Source organism: Heterodontus francisci, chromosome 16 (assembly GCF_036365525.1).
Source record: "Heterodontus francisci isolate sHetFra1 chromosome 16, sHetFra1.hap1, whole genome shotgun sequence".
NCBI classification, from domain to species: domain Eukaryota; kingdom Metazoa; phylum Chordata; class Chondrichthyes; order Heterodontiformes; family Heterodontidae; genus Heterodontus; species Heterodontus francisci.
Genome location: NC_090386.1, coordinates 103,134,702 through 103,148,209, shown reverse-complemented (window position 1 = coordinate 103,148,209; position 13,508 = coordinate 103,134,702). Strand labels below are relative to the sequence as shown.

Sequence of the window (13,508 nt, the reverse complement as noted above, 5' to 3'; positions counted from 1 at the left end):
ACAAAAAGTTGATGCCTGTGAGAGAAGGAGGAACAGTGATGGGGCAGGGGGAAGTAGTTGCTGTGTTAGTTTCTCATTTCTGTCCCAATTCTTTCTGCAGAGCAAGTTTGATAACCTGTACGGGTGCCGAGAATCGCTTATTGATGGCATCAAGCGCGCCACAGACGTTATGATTGCTGGAAAAGTGGCAGTGGTGGCAGGATATGGTGATGTGGGCAAGGGTTGTGCGCAGGCTCTGCGAGGTTTCGGAGCCAGAGTTATTATAACAGAAATCGACCCTATCAATGCTCTACAGGCTGCTATGGAAGGTAAGAATAAAATCATGCACGAGCCCACTGAACTTGAGACTAAATGTGAGAAATAGTCTTTCCCCTCCACATTTTTTCTGGTAACTGAGTAGTACAGTATGTTTGCATGTAATGTATCTGTTTCCAGTGCAGTTTCACCAGAATGTTACTAGAGCTCCAAGGGTTAGATTATCAGGAGCGAATACAGAAATTAAGCCTGTCTTCCCTGGAATATAGAAGGTTAGTGGATGATTTGATTGAAGATTTTAGGATTTTGAAAGGAACTGATAGGCTAGAGAAATTCAGAACCAGACCTTTCAGAAAAGTCTGAGATTGAGAGCGTAGCCAGTGAGTGTTGTCACACTGTGCTGCCCAAATGTTGTTCAGTTCTTGCTGCTTCAGTATCTGAGGAATTGCGAATGGATCTGAACACTGCAATCGAAGAACAAAGTACAGCACAGGAACAGGCCATTCGGCCCTCCAAGCCTGTGCCGATCTTGATGCCTGCCTAAACTAACACCTTCTGCACTTCCGGGGCCCATATCCCTCTATTCCCTTCTTCATATATTTGTCAAGATGTCTCTTAAACGTCACTATCGTATCTGCTTCCACCACCTCCCCTGGCAGCAAGTTCCAGGCACTCACTACCCTCTGTGTAAAAAAAACTTGCCTCGCACATCCCCTCTAAACTTTACCGAAACTGACCCGAAACGTTAACTCTGCTTCTCTTTCCACAGATGCTGCCAGACCTGCTGAGTGAATCCAGCATTTCTTGTTTTTGTCCCTCTAAACTTTGCCCCTCGCACCTTAAACCTATGTCCCCTAGTAACCGACTCTTCGAACCTGGGAAAAAGCTTCTGACTATCCACTCTGTCCATGCCGCTCATAACTTTGTAAACCTCTATCATGTCGCCCCTCCACCTCCGTCGTTCCAGTGAAAACAATCCGAGTTTTTCCAACCTCTCCTCATAGCTAATGCCCTCCAGACCAGGCAACATCCTGGTAAACCTCCTCTGTACACTCTCCAAAGCTTCCACATCCTTCTGGTAGTGTGGCGACCAGAATTGCACGCAATATTCTAAGTGTGGCCTAACTAAGGTTCTGTACAGCTGCAACATGACTTGCCAATTTTTATACTCTATTCCCCGACTGATGAAGGCAAGCATGCCGTATGCCTTCTTGACTACCTTATCCACCTGCGTTGCCACTTTCAGTGACCTGTGGACCTGTACGCCCAGATCTCTCTACCTGTCAATACTCCTAAGGGTTCTGCCATTTACTGTATACCTCCCACCTGTATTTGACCTTCCAAAATGCATTACCTCACATTTGTCCGGATTAAACTCCATCTGCCATTTCTCCGCCCAAGTCTCCAACCGATCTATATCCTGCTGTATCCTCTGACATTCCTCATCATTATCCGCAACTCCACCAACCTTTGTGTCGTCCGCAAACTTACTAATCAGACCAGCTACATTTTCCTCCAAATCATTTCTATATGCTACAAACGGCAAAGGTCCCAGCACTGATCCCTGCAGAACACCACTAGTCACATCCCTCCATTCAGAAAAACACCCATCCACTGATACCCTCTGTCTTCTATGACCGAGCCAGTTCTGTATCCATCTTGCCAGCTCACCTCTGATCCCGTGAGACTTCACCTTTTGTACCAGTCTGCCATGCAGGACCTTGTCAAAGGCTTTACTAAAGTCCATATAGATAACATCCACTGCCCTTCCTTCATCAATCATCTTCGTCACTTCCTCAAAAAACTCAATCAAATTAGTGAGACACGACCTCCCCTTCACAAAACCATGCTGTCTCTCGCTAATAAGTTCGTTTGTTTCCAAATGGGAGTAAATCCTGTCCCGAATAATCCTCTCTAATAGTTTCAACGAAAGACAAAGAACAAAGAAAATTACAGCACAGGAACAGGCCCTTCGGCCCTCCAAGCCTACGTCGATCCAAATCCTCTATCTAAACCTGTCGCCTATTTTCTAAGGGCCTGTATCTCTACTTCCTGCCCATTCATGTATCTGTCTAGATACATCTTAAAAGACGCTATCGTGCCCGCGTCTACCACCTCCGCTGGCAAAGCGTTCCATGCACCCACCACCCTCTGCGTAAAGAAATTTCCACTCATATCCCCCCTAAACTTTTCCCCTTTCACTTTGAACTCGTGTCCCCTTGTAATTGAATCCCCCACCCTGGGGAAAAAGCTTCTTGCTATCCACTCTGTCTCTACCTCTCTTGATTTTGTACACCTCAATCAGGTCCTCCCTCAACCTCCGTCTTTCTAATGAAAATAATCCTAATCTACTCAACCTCTCTTCATAGCTAGTGCCCTCCATACCAGGCAACATCCTGGTGAATCTCCTCTGCACCCTCTCCAAAGCATCCACATCCTTTTGGTAATGTGGCGACCAGAACAGCACGCAGTATTCCAAATGTGGCCGAACCAAAGTCCTATACAACTGTAACATGACCTGCCAACTCTTGTACTCAATACCCCGTCCGATGAAGGAAAGCATGCCGTATGCCTTCTTGACCACTCTATTGACCTGCGTTGCCACCTTCAGGGAACAATGGACCTGAACACCCAAATCTCTCTGTACATCAATTTTCCCCAGGACTTTTCCATTTTCTGTATAATTTTCTCTTGAATTGGATCTTCCAAAATGCATCACCTCGCATTTACCCTGATTGAACTCCATCTGCCATTTCTCTGCCCAACTCTCCAGTCTATCTATATTCTGCTGTATTCTCTGACAGTCCCCTTCAGTATCTGCTACTCCACCAATCTTAGTGTCGTCTGCAAACTTGCTAATCAGACCACCTATACTTTCCTCCAAATCATTAATGTATATCACAAGCAACAGTGGTCCCAGCACGGATCCCTGTGGAACACCACTGGTCACACGTCTCCATTTTGAGAAACTCCCTTCCACTGCTACTCTCTGTCTCCTGTTGCCCAGCCAGTTCTTTATCCATCTAGCTAGTACACCTTGGACCCCATACGCCTTCACTTTCTCCATCAGCCTACCATGGGGAACCTTATCAAACGCCTTATTGAAGTCCATGTATATGACATCTACAGCCCTTCCCTCATCAATCAACTTTGTCACTTCCTCAAAGAATTCTATTAAGTTGGTAAGACATGACCTTCCCTGCACAAAACCATGTTGCATATCACTGATAAGCCCATTTTCTTCAAGATGGGAATAGATCCTATCCCTCAGTATCTTCTTCAGCAGCTTCCCTACCACTGACGTCAGGCTCACCGGTCTATAATTACCTGGATTATCCCTGCTACCCTTCTTAAACAAGGGGACAACATTAGCAATTCTCCAGTCCTCCGGGACCTCACCCCTGTTTACGGATGTTGCAAAGATATCTGTTGAGGCCCCAACTATTTCCTCTCTCGCTTCCCACAATAACCTGGGATAGATTCCATCCGGACCTGGGGACTTGTCCACCTTAATGCCTTTTAGAAAACCCAACACTTCCTCCCTCCTTATGCCGACTTGACCTAGAGTAATCAAACATCTGTCCCTAACCTCAACATCCGTCATGTCCCTCTCCTCGGTGAATACCGATGCAAAGTACTCGTTTAGAATCTCACCCATTTTCTCTGACTCCACGCATAACTTTCCTCCTTTGTCCTTGAGTGGGCCAATCCTTTCTCTAGTTACCCTGTTGCTCCTTATATATGAATAAAAGGCTTTGAGATTTTCCTTAACCCTGTTTGCTAAAGATATTTCGTGACCCCTTTTAGCCCTCTTAATTCCTCGTTTCAGATTAGTCCTACATTCCCGATATTCTTTCAAAGCTTCGTCTTTCTTCAGCCGCGTAGACCTTATGTATGCATCTCTTAGCTAGTCTCTCAATTTCACCTGTCATCCATGGTTCCCTAATCTTGCCATTTCTACCCCTCATTTTCACAGGAACATGTCTCTCCTGCACGCTAATCAACCTCTCTTTAAAAGCCTCCCACATATCAAATGTGGATTTCCCTTCAAACAGCTGCTCCCAATCTACATTCCCCAGCTCCTGCCGAATTTTGGTATAGTTGGCCTTCCCCCAATTTAGCACTCTTCCTTTGGGACCACTCTCGTCTTTGTCCATGAGTATTCTAAAACTTACGGAATTGTGATCACTATTCCCAAAGTAGTCCCCTGCTGAAACATCAACCACCTGGCCCGGCTCATTTCCCAACACCAGGTCCAGTATGGCCCCTTCCCTAGTTGGACTATTTACATACTGCTCTAGAAAACCCTCTTGGATGCTCCTTACAAATTCTGCTCCATCTAGACCTCTACCACTAAGTGAATCCCAGTCAATGTTGGGAAAATTAAAATCTCCTATCACCACCACCCTTTTGCTCCTACACCTTTCCATAATCTGATTACATATTTGTACCTCTATCTCACGCTCGCTGTTGGGAGGCCTGTAGTACAGCCCCAACATTGTTACCGCACCCTTCCTATTTCTGAGTTCTGCCCATATTGCCTCACTGCTCGAGTCCTCCATAGTGCCTTCCTTCAGCACAGCTGTGATATCCTCTTTGACCAGTAATGCAACTCCTCCACCCCTTTTACCTCCCTCTCTATCCCGCCTGAAGCATCGGTATCCTGGGGTATTTAGTTGCCAATCATGCCCTTCCCTTAACCAAGTCTCAGTAATAGCAATAACATCATACTCCCAGGTACTAATCCAAGCCCTAAGTTCATCTGCCTTACCTACTACACTTCTTGCATTAAAACAAATACACCTCAGACCACCAGTCCCTTTGCTTTCATCATCTGCTCCCTGCCTACTCTTTCCCTTAGTCACGCTGACTTCATTATCTAGTTCCTTACAGGCTTTAGTTACTACCTCCTTACTCTCTACTGACCTCATTTGGTTCCCATCCCCCTGCCACATTAGTTTAAACCCTCCCCAACAGCGTTAGCAAAAGCACTCCCAAGCACATTGGTTCCAGTCCGGCCCAGGTGTAGACCGTCCAATTTGTAATAGTCCCACCTCCCCCAGAACCGGTCCCAATGTCCCAAAAATCTGAACCCCTCCCTCCTGCACCATCTCTCAAGCCACGCATTCATCCTGACTATTCTTTCATTTCTACTCTGACTATCACGTGGCACTGGTAGCAATCCGGAGATTACTACCTCTGAGGTCCTACTTTTTAACTTGGCTCCTAACTCCCTAAATTCTGCTTGTAGGACCTCATCCCATTTTTTACCGATATCATTGGTGCCTATGTGCACAACGACAACTGGCAGTTCACCCTCCCCCTTCAGAATGTTCTGCAACCGATCTGAGACATCCCTGACCCGTGCACCTGGGAGGCAACATACCATTCGGGAGTCTCGTTTTCGACCACAGAACCACCTATCTACTCCCCTTACAATCGAATCCCCTATGACTGTAGCCCTTCCACTCTTTTTCCCAACCTTCTGAACAGCAGAGCCAGGCACGGTGCCATGAACCTGGCTACTGCTGCCTTCCCCTGGTGAGCCATCTCCCTTAACAGTATCCAAAACGGTATACCACTGACCACCTCCAGGCGCGTATCCATTGTCTCTCGAGATAAGGAGGCCCAAAAGAAGAAAGAAAGAAGATACCTGTTGTGGAGGGAGATGACCGCAGGGGAAACCTGCGCTGCCTTCCTGCTCTTTCTCTGCCTTTTGGTCACCCATTCCCTTTCTCCCTCAGCAATCCTAATCTGTGGTGTGACCAATTCGCTAAACGCGCTATCCACGACCTCCTCAGCATCGCGGATGCTCCAAAGTGAGTCCATCCGCAGCTCCAGAGCCGTCATGCGGTCTAACAAGAGCTGCAGCTGGACACACTTCCTGCACGTGAAGGAGTCAGGGACATCAGCCATGTCCCTGAGCTCCCACATTGAGCAAGAGGAGCATGTCACGGGTCTGAGATCTCCTGCCATTTTTAATCTTAAGCTTAAACTTAGTTAAATGAAAAAGGAACGAAAAGTTTTTTACCAATCACACGATTTAAAAAAAAGAGAAATAGAAAAAGCCTTACCTTATCTACACACCACCGAGTCCTTTTTTTTTGGTTAGAGGAGTTTCTCTACCACTGACGTAAGGCTCACTTTCCTATAATTTCCTGGATTATCCTTGCCACCCTTCTTAAACAAAGGCACAACATCGGCTATTCTCCAGTCCTCTGGGACCTCACCTGTAGCCAATGAGGATGCAAAGATTTCTGTCAAGGCCCCAGCAATTTCTTCCCCTTGCCTCCCTCAGTATTCAGCAAACAACCCCACTTGACCTTATGTTGGAGGGAAGGTCATTGAAACTGCTGAAGATGGTTGGGCCTAGGACAGACACTACCCTGAGGAACTTCTACACAATATTTTGGGGCTGAGATGATTGGCGTCTTAACCAGAAACATTTTCCTTTGTGCTAGGTATGACTCCAACCAGTCGAAAGTTTTTCCCCAATTCCCATTGACTTCAATTTTGCTAGTGCTCCTTGATGCCACGCTCGGTCAAATGCTGCCTTGATGTCAAGGGCAATTAGTCTCACCTCACTTCTGGAGTTCAGCTCTTTCAACCAGGTTTGGACCAAGGCTGTAATGAGGCCAGAGCTGAGTGGCCCTGGCAGAGCCCATACCGAGTATGGGTTGTTAGCGCTGTCATTTCATTTGCGATAGTCAGCACGGTTTTGTGAAAGGTAGGTCGTGCCTCACAAACCTTATTGAGTTTTTCGAGAAGGTGACCAAACAGGTGGATGAGGGTAAAGCCGTGGATGTGGTGTATATGGATTTCAGTAAGGCGTTTGATAAGGTTCCCCACGGTAGGCTATTGCAGAAAATACGGAAGTATGGGGTTGAAGGTGATTTAGAGCTTTGGATCAGAAATTGGCTAGCTGAAAGAAGACAGAGGGTGGTGGTTGATGGCAAATGTTCATCCTGGAGTTTAGTTACTAGTGGTGTACCGCAGGTTCTGTTTTGGGGCCACTGCTGTTTGTCATTTTTATAAACGACCTGGATGAGGGTGTAGAAGGGTGGATTAGTAAATTTGCGGATGACACGAAGGTCGGTGGAGTTGTGGATAGTGTCGAAGGGTGTTGTAGGGTACAGAGGGACATAGATAGGCTGCAGAGCTGGGCTGAGAGATGGCAAATGGAGTTTAATGCGGAGAAGTGTGAGGTGATTCACTTTGGAAGGAGTAACAGCAATGCAGAGTACTGGGCTAATGGGAAGATTCTTGGTAGTGTAGATGAGCAGAGAGATCTTGGTATCCAGGTACATAAATCCCTGAAAGTTGCTACCCAGGTTAATAGGGCTGTTAAGAAGGCATATGGTGTGTTAGCCTTTATTAGTAGGGGGATCGAGTTTCAGAGCCACGGGGTCATGATGCAGCTGTACAAAACTCTGGTGAGGCCGCACCTGGAGTATTGCGTGCAGTTCTGGTCACCGCATTATAGGAAGGATGTCGAAGCTTTGGAAAGGGTGCAGAGGAGATTTACTAGGATGTTGCCTGGTATGGAAGGAAGGTCTTACGAGGAAAGGCTGAGGGACTTGGGGTTGTTTTCGTTAGAGAGAAGGAGGAGGAGAGGTGACTTAATAGAGACATACAAGATAATCAGAGGGTTAGATAGGGTGGATAGTGAGAGTCTTTTTCCTCGGATGAGGATGGCAAACACGAGGGGACATAGCTTTAAGTTGAGGGGTGAAAGATATAGGACAGATGTCAGAGGTAGTTTCTTTACGCAGAGAGTAGTAGGGGCGTGGAACGCCCTGCCTGCAACAGTAGTAGACTCGCCAACTTTAAGGGCATTTAAGTGGTCATTGGATAGACATATGGATGTAAATGGAATAGTGTAGGTCAGATGATCGGCGCAACATCGAGGGCCGAAGGGCCTGTACTGCGCTGTAATATTCTAATTCTAATTCTAATTGACACCTTCCAGCACTCTGATGATTGAAAGTCAACTGATGGGGTGGTAATTCGCTAAATTGGATTTGTCCCGCATTGTTGGGTCGATGCCAGTGTTGTAGCTTTACTGGAACAGCTTGGCTAAGGGCACAGCTAGTTCTGGAGCACAAGTTCTCAGTACCACAGCTGGGATGTTGTCGGGGCCCACAGCCTTTGCTGCATCCAGCACCTTCAGCAATTTTTCACATGGAGTGAATTGAATTGGCTGAGGATTGGCATCTGTGATGGAGACCTCGGGAGGAGGGTTGGATCATCCACTTGGCACTTCTGGCTGAAGGTGGTTGAAAATGTTTCTGCCTTGTCTTTTGCAGTAACATGCTGGGCTCTGCCATCATTAAGGATGGGAATGTTTGTGGAGCTGCCACCTCTGTTATTTAATTGTCCTTTACCATTCATGATTGTTTGTGGCAGGATTGTAGAGCTCTGATGTTACCCATTGTTTGTGGAATTGTTTAGCACTGTCCGCATGCTGCTTCTGCTGACTAGCATGCATGTTGTTCTATATTGTAGCTTCACCAGGTTGGCATCTCATTTTTAAGTATGTTTGGTGCTGCTCCTGACATGCTCTCCTACATGTGTCATTCAACCATGGTTGGTCTTCTGGCTTGATGGTAATGGTAGAGTGAGGGGTCTGTTGGGCCATGAGGTTAGCTTTTAGTTGAATACAATTTTTTTTTATTCTTAAATGGGATGTGGGTGTCACTGGCAAGGCCAGGATTTTTGCCAATCCCTAATTGCCCTTGAGAAGGTGGTGGTGAGCTGCTGCCTTGAACTCCTCCAGTCCATGTGATGTAGGTACAACCACAGTGCTATTAGAATGGGAGTTCCAGGTTTTGACCCAGCGACAGTGAAGGAATACCAACGTAGGTCCAAGACAGGATGGTGTGTGGCTTGGTGGGGAACTTGCAAGGTGGTCCCATGCATCTGTCCTTCTAGGTGGTTAGTTGCAGATTTGGAAGGTGTTGTCAAAGGACCTGCAGATGGCCCACAGTGCCTCAATGCCCAGTTTTAAACTGTTAGATCCATTCTGAATCTAGCCAATTTAGCAGTATTGCCACTGAACATGATAGAGGGTGTCCTCGGTGTGAATATGACTGTCACTCTTAGCAATACTGTCATGGACAGATGCATCTGCGACAGGTTGATTTGGTGAGGATAAGGTCAAGTAAGTTTTTCCCTCATGTTGGTTCCCTTGCTGCAGGCCCAGTCTGGCAGAAAGGGTCTTCAAGATTTGTTCAGCTCAGTCAGTAGTGATACTACCCAACCACCTATAAGTATATTAAGAGTAAAAGGGTAGCTAGGGAGAGAGTAGGACCCTTAAGAATCAGTGTGGCAATCTATGTGTGGAGCCACGGGAAATGGACGAGGTTTTAAATGAATACTTCTCGTCTGTATTTACCGTGGAGAAGGTCATGGAAGCTAGTGAGTTCAAGGCAGGGAACAGTGATATCCTGGAGCATATCAACTTTACAAAGCAGCAGGTGTTGGAGGTTTTGAAGCGCATTAAGGTGGATAAATCCAAAGGGCCTGACCAGGTGTATCCTAGGATGCTATGGGAAGCAAAGGAGGAGATTGCTGGGGCCCTGGCAGAGATTTTTGTATCATCGTTAGTCACAGAAGAGGTACCGGACGACTGGAGGATAGCTAATGTTGTGCCTTTATTTATTTAAGAAGGACAGCAGAGATAAGCCAGGGAACTACAGGCAGTGGTGGGAAAGTTATTGGAAGGGATTCTGAGAGACAGTATTTATATGCATTTGGAAAGGCAAGGTCTGATTAGGGATAGTTAGCATGGCTTTGTGCGTGGGAAATAATGTCTCGCGAATTTGAGTTTTTTGAGGAGGTGACCAAGAGGATTGACGAGGGTAGGGCGATGGACGTTGTCTACATGGACTTTAGCAAGGCCTTTGACAAGGTCCCGCATGGTAGGCTGGTCCAGAAGGTTCGAACACATGGGATCCAGGGTGAGCGAGCCAGTTGGATACAAATTGGCTTGGTGATAGGAGGCAGAGGGTGGTAATGGAGGGTTGTTTTTCAGATTGGAGGCTGGTGACCAGTGGTTTGCCGCAGGGATTGGTGCTGGGCCCTCTGTTGTTTGTCATATATATTAATGACTTGGATGTGAATGTAGGAGGCATGATTAGTAAGTTTGCAGATGACACCAAAATTGGTGGTCTCGTGGACAGTGAAGAAGGTTGTCTAAGGTTACAACAGGATATAGAACATAGAACAATACAGCACAGTACAGGCCCTTCGGCCCACGATGTTGTGCCGAATCTTTAACCTACTCTAGGATCAAACTACCTACATACCCTTCATACTACTATCATCCATGTACCTATCCAAAAGTCGCTTAAATGTCCCTAATGTATCTGCTTCTACTACCACCGTTGGCAGTGCATTCCACGCACCCACCAATCTGTGTAAAGAACCTACCTCTGACATCTCCCCGAAACCTTCCTCCAATCATCTTAAAATTGTGTCCCCTGGTGATAGCCCTTTCCACCCTGGGAAAAAGTCTCTGACTATCCACTCTATCTATGCCTCTCATCATCTTGTACCCCTCTATCAAGTCACCTCTCATCCTTCTTCGCTCCAATGAGAAAAGCCATAGCTCCCTCAACCTTTCTTCGTAAGACATGCCCTCCAGTCCAGGCAGCATCCTGGTAAATCTCCTCTGCACCCTCTCTAAAGCTTCCACATCCTTCCTATAATGAGGCGACCAGAACTGAACACAATATTCCAAATGTGGTCTAACCAGGGCTTTATAGAGCTGCAGCATAACCTCACGGCTCTCAAACTCAATCCCCCTGTTAATGAAAGCCAACACACCATACGCTTTCTTAACAACCCTATCAACTTGGGTGGCAACTTTGAGCGATCTATGGACATGGACCCCAAGATCACTCTGTTCCTCCACACTACCAAGAATCCTGTCTTTAAGCCTGTATTCTGCATTCAAATTTGACCTTCCAAAATGAATCACTTCACACTTTTCCAGGTTGAAATCCATCTGCCACTTCTCAGCCCAGCTGTGCATCCTGTCAATGTCCCGTTGCAACCTACAACAGCCTTCCACACTATCCAAAACTCCAGCAACCTTAGTGTCATCGGCAAACTTGCTAACCCAGCCTTCTACATCCTCATCCAAGTCATTTATAAAAATCACAAAGAGCAGAAGTCCCAGAACAGATCCCTGCGGAACACCACTGGTCACCGAGCTCCATGCTGAATACTTTCCATCTACTACCACCCTCTGTCTTCTATGGGCCAGCCAATTCTGTATCCAGACAGCCAACTTTCCCTGAATCCCATGCCTCCTTACTTTCTGAATGAGCCTACCATGGGGAACCTTATCAAACGCCTTGCTAAAATCCATATACACCACATCCACTGCTCTTCCTTCATCAACGTGTTTTGTCTCATCTTCAAAGAATTCAATAAGGCTTGTGAGGCATGACCTGCCCCTCACAAAGCCATGCTGACTGTCTCTAATCAAACTATTCTTTTCCAAATAATCATAAATCCTGTCTCTCAGAATCCTCTCCAATAATTTGCCCACTACCGACGTAAGACTGACTGGTCTATAATTCCCAGGGTTATCCCTATTCCCTTTCTTGAACAAGGGAATAACATTTGCCACCCTCTAGTCATCTGGTACTACTCCAGTGGACAGTGAGGACGCAAAGATCATCGCCAAAGGTGCGGCAATCTCTTCCCTCACTTCCCTTAATATCCTTGGGTATATCCCGTCTTGCCCGGGGACTTATCTGTCCTCATGTCTTTCAAAATTTGATATAGATCAACTGGGAAAGTGAGCAAGGGATTGGCAAATGGAATTTAATGCAGACAAGTGCGAAGTGATGCATTTTGGGAAGTTAAGCCAGGGCAGGACATATACAGTGAATGGCAGGGCCCTGGGGAGTGTTATTGAGCAGAGAGATCTTGGGGCGCAAGTACATAGTTCCCTGAAAGTGGCAACACAGGTAGACAGGATGGTGAAGAAGGCATATGGCATGCTTGCCTTCATCGGCCGAGGCATTGAGTACAAGAGAAGGGATGTCATGTGACAGTTGTACATAACATTGGTTAGGCCGCATTTGGAGTACTGTGTGCAGTTCTGGTCGCCGCACTACAGGAAAGATGTGATTAAGCTAGAGAGGGTGCAGAAAAGATTCACAAGGATGTTGCCTGGTTTGGAGGGCTTGAGTTATAAAGAGAGATTGGATAGTCTGGATCTGTTTTCCCTGGAGCGAAGGAGGCTGAGAGGGGACATGATAGAGGTATATAAAATTGAGGCAGAGATAGGGTAGATAGCTAGAGTCTGTTTCCCATGGTAGGGGTGGCTAAAACTAGAGGGCATAGATTTAAGGTGAGAGGGAGGAGGTTTAAAGGGGATCAAAGGGGTAAATTTTTCACACACAGAATAGTTGGTATCTGGACTGAGCTGCCTGAGGAGGTGGTGGAGGCAGGAACAGTAGCAACATTTAAGAATGAGAAAGGCATAGAGGGATATGGAATTAATTCAGGCAGGTGGGTTTAGTATAGATCGGCATTATGGTCGGCATGGACGGGTTGGGCCGAAGGGCCTGTTTCTATGCTGTACGACTCTATGACCTTTGAAATCCCCCAACCAGATTACATTCTGTGCCCTTGCTACCCTCAATGCTTCTTTCAAGTGGTGTTCAACATGGAGGAATACTGATCCATCAACTGAGGGATGGCAGTAGATGGTAATCAGGTTTTTCTTGCCCATGTTTGACCTGATGCCATGAGACTTCATGGGGTCCAGAGTCAATGTTGTATGCTGCCAGGGCCACTCCATCTTCACTGTGTACCTCTGTGCTGCAATGTCTGGCGGGTCTGTCCTGCTGGTGGGACAGCACATAACCAGGGAGGGGGATGGAAGAGTCTGGGACTTTGGTGATGAGGTATGATTCCATTAGTATGACTGTTTCAGGTTGTTCCTTGACACATTTGTGGAACACCTCTGCCAACTTTGGTACAAGTTCCCAGATGTTAGTGAGATCGACTTTGCATGGTTGACTGGAAAGGGAATGCCTTTGTCCTTTCCAGTGGCTAGGTTAATGCTGGGTGGTCCATCTGGTTTTATTCAACTTTTCTGTAGTGGTTTGATGCAACCGAGTGGTTTTCTAGGCCATTAGAGAGGGCAGTTGAGAGTCTATCACATTCCTGTAGATCTGGAGTCACATGTAAGGGTAAGGATGGCAGATTTTCTTCCCTGAAGGACATTAGTG

At 46.6% G+C, this 13,508-nt stretch overlaps 1 protein-coding gene across 1 annotated transcript in view; it reads left to right on the top strand.

Annotated features, from left to right (window-relative positions):
- Positions 1 to 13,508, top strand: part of ahcy (adenosylhomocysteinase) — a 126,968-nt gene that overhangs the window by 74,074 nt on the left and 39,386 nt on the right. Inside the window, exon 5 of the mRNA XM_068048757.1 lies at positions 101 to 308. Coding sequence (XP_067904858.1) covers positions 101 to 308 — 208 coding nt within the window. The remainder of the gene's footprint in view (positions 1 to 100; positions 309 to 13,508) is intronic.